Source organism: Oryx dammah, unplaced genomic scaffold (genome assembly GCF_014754425.2).
Source record: "Oryx dammah isolate SB20612 unplaced genomic scaffold, SCBI_Odam_1.1 HiC_scaffold_21, whole genome shotgun sequence".
Classification (NCBI taxonomy): Eukaryota; Metazoa; Chordata; class Mammalia; order Artiodactyla; family Bovidae; genus Oryx; species Oryx dammah.
This window is the reverse complement of record NW_024070205.1, coordinates 30,200,142-30,220,028: the sequence shown is the minus strand read 5'-3', so window position 1 is coordinate 30,220,028 and position 19,887 is coordinate 30,200,142. Positions and strand designations below refer to the sequence as shown.

Below are 19,887 nucleotides of genomic sequence, written 5' to 3'. Positions count from 1 at the left end.
CCCCAACTCAGGGGACAGCAGCCCAGCTCAGGCACACACATGCCAGCGCATGGCATGACGCAATGATGCACGCAGATGCACGATACAGAAGCCTGCGTGCATGCACGTGTGTGCACAGGAGTCCTTCCTAGGAGCAGGCGTCAAGCCCAGCAGATGCTGCTCAGAGACCATGCCATTTCCAGGGATGATCAGCAGGCAACTCTGGGGCTCCCCACCCCTAGCCTGGTTGGCAGCAGGGCCCCCCGTGCTGGCTGCGGTCCCTACCTGCTATGATACCTGAGGCATCGCCCCCACTTTAGCCTGGCCAGCTGCCTGCAGATGTGAGCTGCGTCTTAATGGACACAATACAATGACTGTCAGGTCATCAAGCCAGCCCTGAGCTTTCTGGGAGCGTGGCCCACAGCAGTCTTGGGAAGACCCCAGTCACTATCTGGCTGGCTTCGCCCTCTGGGTGTGGAGGCTGAAGGGACGAGGCTGCCCCTCAGCTCCAGGAGAGCCAGGCCTCTGCCCACCTTCCACCCAGCTGGCTTCCCAGCTCCTGAAGCCATGGGCTGACCTACTGGGTGCCGCAGTTGCCCGACGCCCCAACTGGAGGATGAGCCATGGGCGTGCCCTTCCCATCAACTCACAATGAGATCGCAGTGGCGCGTGTTCAAAACAGCCTTGGAACCTCCTCCCCCAGGTCTGCGGGCATCTGAGCTCTTTTGGGCTGCAGCCTTCAGGGGCCATTCCCACCTACTGGTCCCTCCCTAGGGCCAAGAATGCCTGCTGCAGGGCCCAGCTGCTGGGTGGCCTGAGAGGGCAGACCACGAAAGTGGGAGCCTAGTCAGCTTCTGCACCAAACATGCCTTGGGCTGATTCTTCTTCTAACAGGAGCAATTCATAGTCAGTAAAACACCATTAAGATCTCGACTTTCCATGAAAATAATCTTCCTGCTATTTTCCATCCTTCTTCCACTCTGTCGTGTGTATTGGTTACAAAGCAGGCTTGTTACGGGGGCAGCAGGGCTGCGGTGTGCATGAGCCGGCATTGCCCAGGTGGGCTGTGCGGGTTCACGCTGAGCTTTTAATTGGCCCTTTCATCATCAAGGAATCAGCCAGAGCGCTTGGCTCCACCACCCCACAGGCCTCCCGTGATCCTCTGCACAAATGCAGTGTCTTTGTACTAAAAGCATTTTGTGCTGTAAAGTATTTGGAGCCATATTTTGTTTGCATTTTGCATTCAGGCCATTGTCCCTAAACTCCCAATTCACAGGGGAGTGCACTGTGAGGAGCAAATTGGGTCCCCCCTCAGCCTGTGTCCCCAGGGGCCCCTGAAACCTGGAGGGCAAAGTGTCCCCAGGGCCCAGCCCGCCTGAGCCCATGGTTCTCTCCACAGGGACAGTGGCACAGTGGCGTGTTCAGTGGACAGGGCAGCATGGCCCACTGCTCCGGGGTCACCTACCGAGGGATATGGATCAATGGTCACCCCATGGGTAGGTGCCCTGGCTTTGCTGCTGGCCTCACAGGATCCTCCCAGGGGTCACATCTGGGTCAGGCCATGTCCTCTCCTGGTTGGCGCTGGGCAGCTTCATGGGAGGGATGGACCAGGGGGCTGGGATGAAGAGGGATCTACAATCCCCTTTTGAGAAATTCATGCTCTGTGTGGTCTCACTGGGCTCAAGACTCACAGAGGCCCCTGGACTCTGGAGCCACGTGGTCCTGCAAGCAGGCCTCCCAGTCACAGAGTCTGCCAGTCTTGGACTCTCCCAGCCTCAGGGCTCTGGCTGCCTGGCTCCCTGCCTGGTCTCCATCCTGCCCCTACCCTGTGCTCTCTGCACTGCATGTGACCTCAGGTGGCCTGTGGCCTGCCAGGTCCTCTGCTGGGGCCTACCCCCACCCTGAATTGCCCCCTGGGCATGTGTGAGGACTTTCTGTTAGCCTCCAGAACTAGGGCACCACCCTAGGGGTCAGTCTGGCCGGGGACTGAAGTCCCTGATCAGAACCTTGGTACCAAAAAAAAAAATAAAAATAAAAAATAAAAGGACCTTGGTACCAGATCCATGGGTGCAGCTGCTGACTCAGAGCTGCAGGCAGGCCCCTGGCCAGGCCAGCTTCCAGGCAGGTGGTCGCAGCCTCGTCCAGCACATGTCAGGTCATGGACTCAGACACAATGAAGGCAGAGCCCGGTTAGAACGGTGGGCAGGAGGCTGTGAGCACCGGACACCACTGGGTGGTCACCTGCACTCAGCGGTCCCCTCTGCCCTGCCCTTCCCCAACGCCATCAGGTGGGTTCAGAGCTGACCCTCAGGATAGGATTCATGGCATCCATGACAAACCCCAGCCCTGATGGCCGTGTCATCCACACCCCCCTTACCCGGGTGCCCCAGGGACGGGGCTGAGTACCTGCTTAGAGCATGTGGGGTGCCAATGCAGACCCGGAGTCCCGCGCCCCCCCCGCCAAACATGTGTGCTCTGTTCTCTGTAGCACAAGCCACGAGGATCGCAATTTTGGGTCCAGAGGTGATGGACATAGTCCAAGGGTCTTCCCTCACGTTGACCATTCAGCTGCAGCAGGACAACGGGGAAGTGGCCACAAGTAAGTGTCTCTAGGAAGACAGCGAGCTCTTCAGAAAGACGAGCAGCTGTCGGCTCGGGAGACGAGATGCCGCAGGGGTGTGTGTGTGTGTGTGCCTGGGGTCTCTGTGTGCCTCCACGTGCATGTACGTGAGCATGTGTACTCTGTGCTCTGTGTGTGAGCACGTGTGCACATGTGTGTTAGCATATGCACGTGTGTATGCCTGTGTGTATGCACATGGGCAGCCCTCCCTGGCGCTCACTCAGAGTCAGCGGATGGGGAGGTTGCAAGAGGGCAGGGCCAGCCGTTCAGCCTGCCAAGAGGAGGGCTTCTCTTGCTCCTCCTGGGGTAACCAAGGTGGACAGACGCCCATCTATCCAGGCTGCGTTTAGATGCTTGGTCAGCCCTGTGGCCAAGCAAAGGGACCACCAGGCTTCTCACCCCATGAGCAGAGCAGACCCCAGGGAGCAGAGGGACAGGGCAGAACCACCAGGGATAATCACTACTGGTTCACCTCGGCTCCGCAGCTCTGTGAGGAAGCATGGTGTGTAGCATAAGTTAAGTATGTTTAGTCACAATTGGTTTATTTTAACAACTTCATCACAGTGTCACTTACATACCATAAAACTCATCTATATTCAGTAAGCCAACAATTTGTAGTAAACTTGCAGAGTTGGGCAACCATCACCACACCCATTCTGCTTTGGAGCATTTCCTTCTGCCCAGAGAGACCCCTGGCTCCCGCCCCACGCCTACCCTCCACCCTGGGCACCACCAATATCCATTCCCAGAAGCTGCTCGTGGATGGGATCCTGCCTGTGGCCACACTCTACCCCTCAGCCCACCCACGCAGCCCTGCTCGCCCCCCTCCATGGGCTGCACACCTCTGATCCTGCATCCCCAGGGGCCAGTCCCATCCTGGGGTGCTTGGCTGTGGTGGACGTTTGTGCACAGGGCCTGGTGTAAACATGTTTCATTTCTCTCAGGCACACATTCATAAGTGAACTTGCTGGATCATGTGGCAGGTTGGCATTTGCATTTCTAAGGAAACAGCCAAATGGTTTTCTGAAGTGGCGGTACCATGTTACAATCCCTTCAGCAACATATGAGATTCTGATTTCTCCACATCCTCACCAGGGAGTGGCCATCCTCAGGGTGTCCAGAGGCACCTCCTCACAGTTTTGATCTGTGTTAACCCAAAACTAATGATGTTGAGCAGCTCTTCATGTGTGTATTGGCCATTTGTACATCTTCACAGAGAAATGTTTATTCATGTATTTCACCCAGTTTTTTAAAAAATTAAGTGGTTCATCTTTTTACTTGTATACAAGTTCTGTATGTTTCCTGGATAAGAGTCCTTCGTCACATGTATCTTTGCAGATATTTTCTTTTTGTGTGACCTTTTTGTTGTTGTTGTTGTTGAGTTGCTCAGTCATGTCCCACTATTTGTGACCCCATGGACTGCAGCACACATGTCCTCCACTATCTCCCAGAGTTTGCTCAAATTCACGTCCATTGAGTCGGTGATGCCATCCAACCATCTCATCTTCTGCCGCCCTCTTCTTCTTTGGTTAATGTTGTCTTTTAATGTTCAAAGTTTTAAAAGTTCTTTTTTTTTTTTGCCATACAGCCTGTGGGATCTTACTTAGTTCCCCAACCAGGGATCAAACTCGTGCCCCTTACAGTGGAAGTGCAGAGTCTAACCACTGTACTGCCAGAGAGGTCCCCATCGTTTGAAAATTCTGATGAAGCCCAGTTTGTCAATTTCTTTTATCGACTACAGTCTTAGTCATGCATCTGAGGATTCTTAACCCAAGTTTACAGAGATTTTTCTTCTCTTTTCTTTTACAACTTTGGCTTGAGTTAATTTTCATGGATCAGATAAAAGTCTAAATTCGTCTTTTCTTACGAGGATTCCAGCTATCCCAGTGCCATGTGTTGAAAAGACTGTCCTTTCCCCACAGAATTGCCTGAGCACCTTGGTCAGAAGTGACGTGACTGTAAGTGTAAAGGTTTACACGTGGATGGATGTCAGTTCTACTCCATCGATCAATATGTCTGTCCTTATAGCCTTCCAGTTAGCTTTGAAGGGCTTTCTCAGAGGCTCAGCGGTTAAAAAAAATTCTGCCTCCCGATGCAGGAGACACAAGATCGATCCCTGGGTCAGGAAGATCCCCTGGAGAAGGGAATGGCTACCCACTCCAGTATTCTAGCCTGGGAAATCCCATGGACAGAGGAGCCTGGTGGGCCACGGTCCATAAGGTCGCAGAGTCGGACACGCCTGAGCATCTGAGTGAGCACACAGCACGTGCTTTGAAATTGGAGATTCCTCCAGCCTTTACTTCTGTTTCAGAATTGTTTTGGCTATCCTGGGACCTTCGTATTTCTGTATGAATTTCTGTATGAAATTGTCGATTTTTGCCCCAAAAAAGGGAAAAAAACAAGTCTGCCTTCTTTGGGATTCTGTCAGGGATGGGTTGAACAAGCTGAGAAAAGCTGACTCTTCTGATTGACTTTGAAACATCTCTTCATCTATTTATCTTCAGGCTCATCAATGTTAGTATTTTTCAGTGTGTAAGTCTCACTCTTTTGTTAAACTTACTAATAAATGATTAATAATTTGCATAGGAACCTGGATTGTTTGGTCCATGAATCAAGGTAAATTGGAGTGGTAAATCAAGTGGTTCAACATCTTAGGAATCCATGAACTACAATGGGTGGGAATTTAATTCAGATAACCATTACATCTACTACTGTGAGCAAGAATCCCTTGGAAGAAATGGAGTAGCACTCATAGTCAACAAAAGAGTCTGAAATGCAGTGGATACAACCCCAAAAACAACAGAATGATCTTGGTTCATTTCCAAGGCAAACCATTCAACATCACGGTAATCCAAGTCTATGCTCCAACCACTAATGCTGAAGAAGCTGTAGTTGAACGGTTCTGTGATGACCTACAAGACCTTCTAGAAATAACACCAAGAAAAAGATGTCCTTTTCATCATAGGGGACTGGAATGCAAAAGTAGGAAGTCAAGAGATACCTAGAGTAGCAGGAAGGTTTGGCCTTGGAGTACAAAATGAATCAGGGCAAAGGCTAACAGAATTTTGTCAAGAAAACACACTGGTCATAGCAGTCTTTTCCACCAACATAAGAGACAGCTCTACACATGGATATCACCAGATAGTAAATACCAAAATCAGATTGATTATGTTCTTTGCAGCTGAAGATGGAGAAGCTCTGTAGTCAGCAAAAAACAAGTTTGAGCAAACCCAGGAGATGGTGAAACGGAAGCCTAGCATGCTGCAGTCCATGCGGTTTCAAAGAGTCAGATATGACTTAGCAACTGAACAACAACAAAATTTATCATTATTCAATTATAGTTTATTGATACATTTATTTCCTTTTGTGTTATTACAAATGGAATTGTTTTGTTATCTTCACTTCAGAAATTGCAAGACTACAGCTGATTTATGTATGTTTTATAACCTTGCTGAGCTTGTTTGTTCTAACTTTTTCTGAGGATTTCTTAGGATTTTCTGTACAAAGGATCATGTTGTCTACAAATAAATACGATTTGCTTTTCTTCCTTTTCATTCCCACCGGCTGTGGCTGAGGGCTTCAGCTGCTCCACCTCCTCACCAGCACCAGTTATTCTGTTTTTCTGCTTGTAGTTGTCCTGGTGTCTCACTGTGGTTTTGACTTGCGTTTCCCTAACAAGTAATGTGTGCAGCATCTTTTATGCACTCGCTGGCCATCTGTAGATCTTCTCTGGAGAAAAATCCATTCAGATCCTTTGCCCATTAAAACTCTGGGCAACTTGTCTTTTTATTCTGAGTAATCCAGAATTCTAGAATTCTGGATACAAGCGCCATATCAGATATCTGATTTGCAGATATTTTTTCCTGTTTTGTGGGTTGTCATGCAGTTTCTTGACTGTTTCCTTTGAACACAAAAGTTTAAATTTTGATGAAGTTCAGTTTATTTTTATTTCCCTTGTTGCTTGTACTTTTGGTGTCATATCTAAGAAGACTGCCTAACCGAGTCATGAAGTTTTATTCCTCTGTTTTCTTCTAAGAATTTTATATTTTTAGCACTTATATTTAGCCTAATGTCTATTTGGAGTTAACCTTTGTATATGGTGTGAGGCAGGGGTCCAGCTTCATCCTCTTTTGCAAGTGGATGTCCAGTTGTCCCAGCTTCCTTTGTTAAAAGACTATTCTTTCCTCTCGTCCTCCCTTGAATTACCTGGTCATTCAGTTTACTACATTTTGTTTCAAATATTTGCATGTCTGTTCATAAGGAAATTGGTCTTGATTTTTTTTTCGTTGTGTTGTCTTTGTCTGGTTTTGGTATCAGGATATTGCCAACCTCATAAAGTAAGTTAGGGAAATTCCCTCCTCTTAATTTCCTGGAAGAGTTTGTGTCGAATTAGTACTGTTTCTTAAATGTTTGTAGAATTTAATACGAAGCCCACCTGGGCCTGGAGATTTCTATGGGAAGATTTTTAACTACTAATCCTATTTCCCTTGCATATAAGCCTATTTAGGTTATCTGTTCTTGAGTGAGCTTTGGTGCTTTATGTCTTCTAAGTTGTCCAATTTCTTGAATGTTCATGACAGCTCCCTGCTTAATGAACTGATATCACCTCTCTTGTTCCTAATATGGATTACGGGTGTCTTCTCTCTTTTTTTCTTTTCCTGAATAGTGTAGTGAGACGTTATCAGTTTCATTGATAAACAGCCTACTTTTGGTTTCATTCATTTCTCTATTGTCTGCTTTTTATTTCATTAATTCCTATTTCGATCTTATTACTTCCTTGCCTCTGCTTAGTTTGGGTTGAATTTTGTTTTCTTTTTTCACTTGTTAAGGTGGAATTGTTTCCAAGGTTATTTCATACTTTTCTGATATAGAAGTTTGTTGCTATAAATTTCCCCCTTAGTATTACTTTAACTGCATCCTGCAAATTTTGCTGTGGTATGCTTTCATTTTCATTCAATTTGAAAAACTTTCTGATTTCCCTTTTGATTTCCTTTTAGACCCAAGAGTTACTTAGAAGTGTGTTGTTTCACTTCCAAATATATGAAGATTTTCCAGAGATCTTTCTGTTACTGATTCTAACTTAATTCTATGTGGTTAGAGTCATACCTTGTATCTTAAATTCGCTTATATTTTTGAAACTTGTATTACGGCTCAAAATATGGTCTGTTTTGGGAAATGTTTGGAGGGTACTTTCAGAAGAGTGTAGATTCTGTTCTTGAGTGGAATTGGATAAGATATTCTGTAAATGTTAATTAAGTTTTTATATTTTTGTTGAGTTTGCTATATCCTTACTGATTTTATGTCTGTTTGTTCCCTAAGTCATTGACAGTGGCATATTGAAATCTCTGATTATGCTTGTGTTTCTGTTTATTTCTGCTTTCATTTCTATCAATTTTAGCTTCATGTATTTTGAAACTCTGTTATTAGGGGCATAAACATTTAGTATTTTTATGTCATTTAATTAATTGACCATATTATTGTCTTCTTTATGCTTGCTAATAGTCTATGCTCTGACACCTACTTTCATTGATATTAATGCAGTCACTCAGTTTTCTTTTAACTGGTATCGGGGGAGAAGGCAATGGCACCCCACTCCAGTACTCTTGCCTGGCAAATCCCATGGACGGAGGAGCCTGGTGGGCTGCCGTCCATGGGGTTGCAAAGAGTCGGACACGACTGAGCGACTTCACTTTCACTTTTCACTTTCATGCATTGGAGAAGGAAATGGCAACCCACTCCAGTGTTCTTGCCTGGAGAATCCCAGGGCGGCGGAGCCTGGTGGGCTGCCGTCTATGGGGTCGCACAGAGTCAGACACGACTGAAGTGACCTAGCAGTAGCAGCAGCAGCAGCATCCTCATCCATGCTTTTACCTTTAACCTATTCATGTCCTTATAGTTTAAATATATTATTTTGAAGGCAGCATATACCTAGGTCTTGCTTTTTTATCCATCTCTCTTTTGACTAAATGGTTTACACCATTCACATTTAATATAATTTTTAATACAGTAGGTTCAAACTTACCATTTTACAATTTCTTCCTTATTTTCCCTGACTGGTTTTTTCCCCTTATATTCTATCCCTTTCTTTTTTGGATTAATTGAGGTTTTTTTTTTTAATTCCATTTTATCTCCTCTTCTGGATTATCAATTGTAACTCTTTTCTGTGTCGTTTTAGAGGATACTTTAAGGTTTACTTAAAGATGTAAATATATATCTTTACATTATCAGTCTAACTCCAAGTGGTATCATACTCCTTCATGGACAGTATAAGAGCTTTACAGTCTATACTTCCTGTCTACAATACAATCTTTATGCTCTTGTTTCAGTACGTTTTACATTCATGTGTCTAATAAGCTTTATAACACGTAGGTCATTTTTGTTTCAACAGTTGTTTATCTTTTGGGGAGTAGCTGACAAACAGAAAAGGAAGTTTCATCTGTCTCTAGATGCCATTTCTGGCTCTCACTGCTTCCTGTAGACACAGGTTTCCATTGCTACCATTTCCCTTCTGCCCAAAGGACTTAACTTTTAACATTTCTTGCCATGTACGTCTGCTAGTGATAAGTTCTCTTGGCTCTCCTGCATGATGGTTTTGTTGCCACGTCAAGGATCCCAGCTCATCTTCCACTGCCGTGTGGGGTTGCCTCTCTGCGCTGCTTTCCCCGAGAAGCCTGCCTTCATGTCTCTATGCAAACGTCCTTTTCCTCTGGGCAGTGGGCAGCGTGGCTGAGGGTGGAGTGGAGCTGAGGGTCCAGGAATGCAAGGGTAGGGCAAGGTGAGCATGGTTGCGGCCCCATCCGGTGCCCTGGTCCTCACAAAGGCCCAGGGAGACAGGGGTCCTGGTCCTGCCACTCTGCCCTTACGGCCCTCAGCAGCCTCTCTCTCCTTCTGGAAGGTGAGGATGGCCGGGAGTTGGAGATCTCCGCGGGCGTCCGGTACGTGCAGCTCCCAGCCTACTCAGAGGTCAGCTTTTTCAGAGTGGACGACGGCCTCGGGCAGACGCCCATCCAGACCCCCTTGTGAGTAAGGGTGGCCCTGGACAGCACCTGGGCAGGCATGGCAGGAGCGGTCCCTCCTTTACTCTGCGGAGGGTTGGCTGGGACTGTCCCTGCCCACACCTCACACCAAGACGTGCAGGGTCACCACACGCTGATCTGGCGAAGGGGAAACCGAGGCCCCTTCTGACAGTGGTGGCAGAGCAAGGAAGGGGTCCTGGGCCAAGGGCAGTGAGCAGGGAGGCTGAGTGAGACACTGTCCCTTCCCTCCTTCCTATCCCCGGCCTCTGAGGAGCCACCCCGGCCCTTTCTCCTCCCTGGACTCAATGTCTTTGCAGCTGCGTGACACTGTCCTTCCCTCCACAGTGGATTCCAGTGCATCTCCTACCCTCTGTCCAGCCTCGAGTCCAAGGCCCCGGAGCCCAGAGCTGCCCTGGAAAGTGCCAGTGCCCACTCACTGCTCCCTGAGGGGGACCCCGGTGGCCCGCCTGGTGAGTAGGGCTAACTGACGGGTCTGCGGTGGGCACCATGAGCTCAGGGAGGCACGGCTGACAGCAGTGTCCCCCAAACCTGGGTAGAAGGAAATGAAGTTGACCCCTGAGAACAGTGGACCTGGGAAACCTGGGATGTCCCAGGAGGACACACTCAGGCCTGGGCCAGACAGTTCCAAGGGCAGTCACTGTGGCCAGGGGGTTGAAGGCGGGCTAGGGGCAGCTGACCTGTGTTTAGGCTGCTGGACGAGCTCACGATGCAGATCCAGAGCCCCGCAAGGAGAGGGGTGGGAGGTGAGTGGTCCAGGCTGCCGCACCGCTGTCCTGTACGCTCCACAAGCATGTCCCTTGTGGCCGTGAAGGCAGAGTGAGGCCGTCTGTTTTTAATCTCTGTAGTTAGAGCTGAGGATCGAATCCTCCCACAAACCTGGCGCTCTTAGTCGGGAGAGGGTGTGTTTTAGTTAAGGGAGGGCAGTGTCCCAGCTGTGGGGGTCCTGCCTGGTACCCCAGGTTCTCGACCCTTCTGGGAGGGCCTCTGGGTAATTGGAGCTGGGGTCCCCACCGGGCAGGTGCATACTCTTCAATTTAGGGCCTCACATTCTCCTTTGCCCTGGTGACGCCCCGGGTGGGTAGGGGCATAGACTTGCCGCGTCTAGGGCCCGAGTCAGATGGAGCAGCGTCCAGACCAAGGCCTGGGTCCCTCCCTCCCAGGGTTTAGGGGACCCTTGGTGACCTGGCCCAGGACCCTGTCTCTGCGTCCCCTTCTGTTTACGGAAGCAAATTTAGCTGCATTGTCGTTGTCACTGTCGTCATCAGAGAATGTGCTGGTGTTCCTACATAAAGGTGCTCATTGGGCAGCAGGCCCTCTGCCAGCCCAAGTGCGAGCCCCGCATCAGTGACCATGTGCAGGCCCCTGGACTGGACCCAGCGTGTGGGTGTCAAGCCATAGAAAACAGCCTGTGGGGAAGCTGAGGGGCCCGCATCCACTCAGCTCCAGCCCCTTCGGCACTCGCGGCTGAGTCTCAGGCCCCGGGTGCTCAGCAGGAGCGACTCCGTCCCTTTCCGCCTGAACCTCCCTGGGGCTCAGCTCCGCTTCTACAAAATGAGGTGCTCTCAGCATCTGCCTGCAGGATGATGGACTGAGCCCCCCTGCACCCTCTGTCCTACCACCAGGCCTGGCCCCGGACAGTGCCCTGAGGAGGGAGCAGGCCCCCATCTAGAGGGCACGGAGGACACTCCTCCTGTTTCTGCCCCTCTTAGGACTCAGTCTGCCCCTCGTGGGAGTGGGTTCATGTGGGACCCTTCCAGGTGAAAGTCTCCCCCCCCCCCGGGGTGTCCCCCCCCCCCCCCCAAAACCCCAGCCCCTCGGGCCTGTTGCTAGGGAGCCTGAGTCAGCCCAGGATGGTGAACACTCTGCATCTGTCTGTCCTGTGGTGCACACTCCAGCTCTGCTGCAAGGAGGTGAGCAGTCAGCCTCCAGTGAGAGAAACCCTAAGAGAGTAACAGAACACCCATCCTGAATGTTCACTGGAAGGACTGATGCTGAGGCTGAAGCTCCAACACATTGGCCACCTGATGCAAAGAGCTGACTCATTAGAAAAGACCCTGATGCTGGGAAAGATTGAAGGCAAGAGGAGAAGGGGACGACAGAGGATGAGATGGTTGGATGGCATCACTGACTCAATGGATATGAGTTTGAGCAAGCTCTGGGAGGTGGTGAAGGACAGGGAAGCCTGGTGTGCTGCAGTTCATGGAGTCACAAAAAGACACAACTGAGCGACTGAACAACAACAACAATGACGGTTAAAACTTGTGAGTCATGTACACGGTCAGCAGGAAGTAGGGCCCAGGGTTGCAGGGGGTCTGGGGGGCACACAGTTGGACCTAGGACCCTGGTGGGTGGAGCAAATCCCTGAAATGGCCAGAGGAGTGGACAAGCCTTCCCTAGTTCTGATAAAGCCTCCTTTTGTGACTATACATGGACGTGTGTATACGGGCTCAGTCTCAGTCGTATCCGAACACGTGGACGATATAGCCTGCCAGGCTCCTCCATCCACAGGATTTCCCAGGCAAGAACACTTGAGTGGGCAGCCATTCCCTCCTCCAGGGGGACCTTCCTCACTCAGGGATCAAACCCACATCTCCTGGGTCTCCCATATTGCAGGTGGATTCTTTACCATTGCACCACCTGGGAAGCCCAGCTATGTGAGGATAGATATCTTTAACTTTTAAGTTTTCTTTATCCCTCCCTCATCCTGAAGGAAAGCAGAGAGCACAGTGTTCTGGGACAGCTCCACCATAAGAGCAGCATAGACCAGGAGTCCTTTCCACATCAGGTGAATGTCTGTATCTCAGAACCAGGAAAACAGCCCTTTCCCCCTCACGCTCACCCCAGCACAGCCATGACCCTTTCTTGCTTGGTTCTTAGACCCAGACCTTCACTAGGGACCCGAGCCCTTTCTCCAGCCTGTTGAGGGCCCCAGGGGTCTCAGGTGGCTGTCTCTGCCTGCGTGCTCCAGAGGTCTGAGAGGGGCAGGACACAGCACGGAGGGCGGCCCCTGCTGAGTCTCAGGTCAGCGGCATTGTCGTGGGCCCAGCCTGGAGGATGTCTCTTCAGGTTGCCGGCTGCAGCCAGGATTCCTGCACAAACAGGTCTCAAGAACAGCCCAGTGGGTTTCAGATCAAAGATAACCCAGCACAAGTCCTGGAAGAAACTTGAGCCAATAGAACCTCTGAGGTGACTGTTCCTACTGAAGCCACTTACAGGGACCCCCCCCCCCCAACCAGAAGAGTCCAGTGAAACATCCAGCATCCTCCACAGAGTTGTGAGCACTACTGATTGCCTGTTGTGACCAGCACAGCCTGATCTGGGGCAGCTCTCACCAAAGCCTAGTCACCCGGCCCCTTGCGCTCATCAGCAGCCCCATTGTGGTCACCCGTCTCTCAGTGACCAAGGACTCCTGCCTCTGTTTCCTAGTCTGCTACTCTGTGCACCACCTCATGGCCCTTGAGGGTTGTACAAGTGCCAGCCATCACTGCCATATTCCAGCTAGTAGGAAAAGGGAAGCATGAGGAGTCGGAAGCCCTTCCCTTCTAAAAAGCTTCTTGGGGTTATTCCCACTGCCGCTTACACCTCACTGGCCAGAACTTGGTCACAAGACCCCACTAGGCCATGCGGAGAGAAGAAACAGTTTGCCAGCTTGGACCAGGTTCTGCTACCAGAGAAGAAGCGGAGGCTGGATATTTCTCGTCATCTGCCAAGTGGTTTGAAGCCCAAATCAGAAGCCCCATCATCTCGCTGCACCACCAGGCCCTGGAGGGCACAGAGCTGGATGGGACACAGCCTGTGGGCAAGGACCTGGGCCTCCTGCCACCTCCGTGCAGGTACCCCCACCTCCTCCCACATCTCTTTGTAGAAAGCAGGCCCATTTGTGACCCCTGCCTGCCCCCAACCTCACCCTCCAGCCCCATGACATAACTGTAGGCTGGGGTGCCATTGCCTTCTCCGTCAGTACCTGCTGGTCTAACAGAATCAGCATCTTCACCACCAGCCCATTTTACCAAACCCATTAACATCCCACTCCAGTACTCTTGCCTGGAAAATCCCATGGACAGAGGAGCCTGGTAGGCTGCGATCCATGGGGTCGCAAAGAGTCAGACACGATTGAGCACCTTCCCTTTCACTTTTCACTTTCATGCATTGGAGAAGGAAATGGCAACCCACTCCAGTGTTCTTGCCTGGAGAATCCCAGGGACGGGGGAACCTGGTGGGCTGCCGTCTATGGGGTCACACAGAGTTGGACACGACTGAAGTGACTTAGCAGCAGCAGGTACCGAGGGAGATGGTGTGGTTGTGCCATGGGGATGTCGCAGCCTTGGGAGCTGACAAGGGCCCCCCGGGCCTACTCAGTGGGGCAGGCCAGACAGGGCTGAAAGCTGGGGATCAGGAGCCACCAACCCTGGGCCCTGCCCTGAGCCAAGGCCCCTTGGGCGTGTCCAGCAGACCCTGGCAGGGGCACCTGCGACCCTGCTTCTAGAGGAAGCCCTGCATTCAATGAGCAGATGGGGGGAGCTGCTATGGCCTCCTGCCCACCCCCCTTCCCACCCTGGAGCACAAGGTCAGGTTCAAACCCTGGAGTGGTTAGGGGTCTCCCAGAGGTCCGCTGCCCCGGGAGGAGGGAGGAAAGACAGCCCTGAGCAGAAGCCTCGAAGCTGAGGCTGACCACAAGTTAGAACGGAACCCACGTCGTCTTACATTTAAAAGCAGCTTTCCTGTTTCAACTTGTTCTGACAGCCCAGACATGCATGAGCACAGACCCCAGCCGGCAGGTGCAGCTACAGGGGCTCGGCACCCCTGCGCCCCAACCCTGCACCCCAGACTTCTCTGGGCAGAAGAAAATGTAGCCTCCTGGTCAGTGGTTCAGAACTGTGGGTGCGCAGGGCCAATGCCTGTTTACAAAGGAGGGGCCACTGGGAAGCACCCCCACTCAGGGTCTCACCTGCCACTCCAGCCTCCCGCAGGCCCCCTGCCCTGGGGGCTAAGCCCTCACCTGCTCCAGCCCCAACAGGGCCAGGCTCTCACAGATGGTGGGTCAGCACTCTACTCCCGCATCCGGCAGGCAATTAGGAAAACGAACCTCTGAGAACTTGGCTTCCAATTATACAAATAAGTGAAACGAGGAGAGAAAATGCTTTCCCTTTCCAAAGGCCTAATGTCAGTAGTACGTAATTCAAAACTCTGTGTTTTATTATTTTGTTGACATGAAATATTTCCGTTGTTTAATTGTTTTTAACTTTTGAATAGACAAGTTGCTTTTTGTTGAGAATAAAAGACGATGTCATAGACGTGGACTATTGCCAGATATTCTAAACCCTAATTTGGTTAAATTATAGCACCCAGATTTTTGTAACAAAGCACATTGATTTTATATTCAAAAAATTTTTTTATATTTAGTCTCTTAACCTTTTGTAATTCCCACCCACAGCTTTAAATGGTGCAGCCCTTTTGTGTTAATTGCTGTCAGTGGGGTGTCTGCCTCACCCCCCAGTAATTTAAGTCCATTGAATCCTAATGCAGGTGCTGCTAATTGCTAGAGGGACATTGTGAAGCTAGCAGAGCCCGGGTGGCTCAGACAATCCCCTGTAAATTGGATTTGGGAACCTAAAAAACGCCAAAGCAGGGAGGGAGAACCTCAGATTGCTGTTTTTTTTTGTTTTTTTTTTTCATGCACAAAACCCTACCAGGAAATGTTTCCAGTTGATCTGAGTGGCCCTCATTTTCACTGTTGAACATGGTTTTGAGTGTCCATAGAGGGGATCTGTGAGACGATTTTAAAAATCAAGGTGCCCTTTGCCGCTAATCCAGTCTTGCCAATAAAAGTGACGGCATGCATAGCAGAGATCTTCTGGAAATTTCATTGCCTCTTGGGGTGATAATGCATTTTAATATTAATTGTCTATGGTTAATTATGGCAGAATAGCATGAAAGATCCATATTTTTAAAGGAAAATTTGTGCTATAAATTTCTTGTCTAGGAATTGTCCCAGCTAGAAGGAACGTCCCAGGGAAATGTAAAAAGATTCCTCGCTGCTTCCAGGGCCAATGCCATGGAGGACAAGGGAAGTGAACTCAGATGGGAGGGAGCTGCCTGCCTGGAACCGGCATCAGAGGGGTAGGGGCTGCAGGCCCCCGAGATCACAGCTTCTGGGACCGGGGCCTCAGAGGGTGCCCTCCCTGGCGGCTCTCCTGGACACAGCCCTCTTGCCCTGCGGCAATCCTGCGGTCTGGGAGCCCAGGGAGGAAGAGGGGTCCGTCTGCAGGGCAGTGGGGGCCTGACCTCCAGCATCCAATGGGAGCCCCCTCCAGCTCCTCCTTCCCACAACTTGATGCCTGGTCTGGGGCCGGCCAGGAGCTGCGGGGCACCAGCCCCTCCATGTGTTTTGCAGCACCGTGGGCATGGGCAGCAGAAGTACTCTGGCGCTGCCTTGGACACCCTGTGCCCTTTGGCCCCTGACGGTGGGTCTCTGGCATCTGTCCAGTGGGCCGCACGAGGTGGAGAGAAAAAGGGAGGTGAATGTGCACCCAGGCTCCCCATGCAGCCAAGGTCTGGCATGGCCACGAACCTGCACCCATGTGGATGCTCACCCTGGGTGCACCTGTGTCCTTAGAAAGGACTGAACCGTGGGTGACCTGAACAAGCCTCCTGGCGACATGGCGCCTGGCCCCCATCTCAGCCCCAGGTCACAGCCTCTGAGACAAGGACCCCACTGCTGGGATCGTCCAATGGGCTCTCTTCATGACCTTGGGAGTCATGGAGGCCCAGACCACTTAGAACCACCAGACCAGCCAGGGTGGTCACTTATTTGCTTCCTGGTCTCCCTCACGTTCAGATTCTGGCCAAGAAGCCAACTAACTAGCCAGTGGCTGCTGGCAGTTTCCAGGATCAGATGGAGTGGCCCTCCCCCTCCGTCACCCCTTCTGCCTCCCACCTGGCGCCCCCCATGGGGCTGCCCATCTTCTGTGGTCAGAGCCCCCACCTGTCTGCACCCTCACCCCAGGGGTTCCCATAGGAACAGTTTCTGCCCCCCATTACCCGACTATGTCACCGAACCCCTTCCTCCATCGGCCGAAATGCTGCCTGTGGGCCCCTGTCCACAGGGAACACCCATAACGCCGCACTGGGTCAGGCTCCTGCACTGATTAAATGAGATGCTGCAGCTGGTCAATGGGTCCACGGCCTGGAGGGGAGGCACAGGGGCTCGTGGTACACAGTGTGGCCCCTGGGGTCCAGTAGCAGCTTCAACCAGGAGACTATGGAGGGTAGGAGGCAAGGTGGGTGCCCTAACTTGTCCAGGGCTCCCCACGAGAGGCCAGGAGCCGGCCTCTGTCAGGAAGCGCATGCCAAAGGCACCCGGGATGGAGGAAGGGGTCTATTTGGGGGGTTACTGTGGTCTCAGGGGCAGCAGGGCAGGCCTGAGCTGGGCCCCAGGGATGGGGACAGAGTCAAGACTGGGTGACTAGGAGGAGGGGCCTGGGCCAGGTGAGGGGCTGCACTTGTGGGGGTGTGTGTGCACACGTAAGTCTCTGTACATGCATATGTGTGTGTGTGCATTGGAGTCTGGGGGCCTTGCACTGGGGAGAGTTTTCCCTGTGACAGTCTCGTGTGTGTGTGAGTGTGTGCACGCTCTTGTGTGTGTGTGTGACTGTACTCTCGCCCCTCAGTCAGGGCACGGTTCCCGGAGCAGTGTGGGGAAGAGGGTGAGTCTCGTGGCCTCCTTGGGTCCTGCCCCCATCCCCCTCACCCCCCAAAACCCCCCACCCTCCCAACTTCCCCCCACTGCCAGCTGCTCCCAGGCGCCTGGTGGCTGGAGCCCCTACAAGGAGCCTCGGAATCAGCACCTGTTTTTGGCTGTGCTGGGTCTTTCCTGTGGAACACAGCTGTCTCTCTAGTTGTGATGTGTAGGTTTTAGAGTGTGGGGTCAGTAGTCGTGGCCCACATGCTTGCTTGTCCCATGGCATATAAATCTTAGTTCCCTGACGAAGGATCAAACCTGTGTCCCCTGCATTGGAAGGCAGATTCTTAACTGCTGAGCCACCAGGGAAGCCCCACTTTTTCTCTTTAAAGGCAGTTTGCTGACTCCGTTCCTTCCTTCCTCGGAGCTAGGGTCTTGTGCCAGCCCTGCCCTGTGCAGGAGGGGGCTGGAGGCAGAGACAGCATGACCAGGCCCCACATGCCAGCCACAACCTCCCTGGCCTGATGGTCTCCTAGAGAGAGCGACAAACACCCCTCCAACTCTTTTCTGGAAGAACAGAAGCACGCGAGTTCCCTCTTGTGAAGAAGTACAAGCCCCGCCCAGTCCGAGGCTGACTCAATCACTCCGAAAGACAAGCTTCTGCCCCTGGAGACCCCAGGCCTCCCCCACAGCCATCCAGCCTCCCTGCCTGCTGACTGCTCCCCGCAGTGACCCTCATGGTGGAAAGCAGTTGCCACTTGTCCTGCTTCAGGCTGCTTCATGGCCCCTGAGGCCTCTGAACAGGGCCATCTGAGACCCCAGGACGGTTGTCATCAAAGTGGTAGCTTTAGAAACAGCAAGTTCCCAGCATGTAAAAGGACACATCTCTATAGGAGAGACCTTGGGCAAGTATCCTTGGGCCACTCCTGGGTCCACCCAGGAGGGTCTACTCCTCCACCCAGGACGAGGCTACTGCTTAGCGAGCCACCTGCACGAGACAAAGTGGACACATAGGGAACACCCAGGGGCCATTGGCTGCTTTCCAGTCTCTGGCTAAGGACTGGGGGATGGATGGGAACCTGTGGGCTAGTGGGCACCTCCAGGAGCTGCTACAGTGCTGCACTTGATAGGCCAGCAAATTTGGAAAGCTCAGCAGTGGCCACAAGACTGGAAAAGGTCGGTTTTCATTCCAATCCCAAAGAAGGGCAATGCCAAAGAATGTTCAAACTACCATACAATTACACTCATTTCACACACTAGAAAGGTTATGTTCAAAATCCTTCAAGCTAGGCTTCAACAGTACATGAACCGAGAATTCCCAGATGTGCAACCTAGATTAAGAAAAGGCAGAGGAACCAGAGATCAAATTGCCAACATTCACTGGATTATGGAGAAAGGAAGGGAGTTCCAGCAAAACATCTGCTTCATTGACTACATTAAAGCCTTTGATTGTGTGGATCACAGCAAACTGTGGAAAATTCTTAAAGAGATGGGAGTACCAGGTCACCTTACCTGTTTCCTGAGAAACCTGTATGTGGGTCAAGAAGCAACAGTTATAACCAGACATAGAACAGACTGGTTCAAAATTGGGAAAGGAGTATGTCAAGGCTGTATATGATCTGCAGCCACCCACCAAGGGAACTGGAGGTTCCACATGCCCACCCGTCCCAGGCCAGGCCAGGCCAGGCCAGGCTCCCCTGGCTGGCCTGGAAATTCTTGAGTTTGAAAATCTCTTATTAAAAAAATAAGCTGAGTCCCCCAGCTGAGAAGAGGGCCCAGTTACAGATAAGGCTCTGTGTTCCCCACACGGAGAATTTATTTCTACGGCTGATCTTAGGCCCATGTCTCCATCCCAGGTGCAGGCAGCCTGGACAAGTACAACCAAGATGGAGGAGGGCGCCCTTGCAGGGGCTCCTGAGGGAACTGCTGGCCCAGCCTGGGGCTCTTCAAAGACAAGCTCTGTGCACCCGCCTCCACGGCGGCACCAGCAGAGCAGCAGGCACCTTGACCAGAGCTGGCTGTCCTCAGTTTCCTCCTCTCTAAACAAGGAGATGATGGCAGCTCTTCTAGGCTGAGGTGAGGGTTCCATGTGTGTAAACCACCTGGGAAGAGCTTAGCAAAGGACCTGGCCCCTGGAGAGTGCAGAGTGACCCTACCGTGGAGGTGAGAACAGTCGTGGTGGTGATGACGGTGATGAAATGATGCTGGTGATGGTGGTGATGGTGATGAAGATGGTGAAGTGGTGGTGATGACGATGATGGTGTTGATGAAGACGGTGATGATGGTGATGGGATGATGGTGGTAGTCAGGGTGGTGAGGACAATGCAGCAGGCAGAGCTGGTCCTAAGGATGCCTAAGAACTGAGGCCATAGAGCCAGGAGGGACTGTCCAGGAAAAGCAGGCTTCACTCCTCAGGGTATCAGCATCCAAACAAGGTGTGGAAGGAGGTCTAGGGAGGAGTGTGTTTGGGGTTGGAGGAGCCAGCGGAGGTGAGCAAAGAGAAGCTGGAGAAAGGCCCAGGTAGATGGGGACCCTGGGAGATGGGGAGGAGCCAGGAGGAAATGTATGAG

The 19,887-nt window shown here is 51.6% G+C and overlaps 1 protein-coding gene across 1 annotated transcript in view; it reads left to right on the top strand.

Annotated features, from left to right (window-relative positions):
- Positions 1–19,887, top strand: part of MORN1 (MORN repeat containing 1) — a 49,279-nt gene that overhangs the window by 11,876 nt on the left and 17,516 nt on the right. The window contains exons 7-10 of the mRNA XM_040264102.1: positions 1,379–1,475; positions 2,468–2,578; positions 9,495–9,618; positions 9,961–10,085. Coding sequence (XP_040120036.1) covers positions 1,379–1,475; positions 2,468–2,578; positions 9,495–9,618; positions 9,961–10,085 — 457 coding nt within the window. The remainder of the gene's footprint in view (positions 1–1,378; positions 1,476–2,467; positions 2,579–9,494; positions 9,619–9,960; positions 10,086–19,887) is intronic.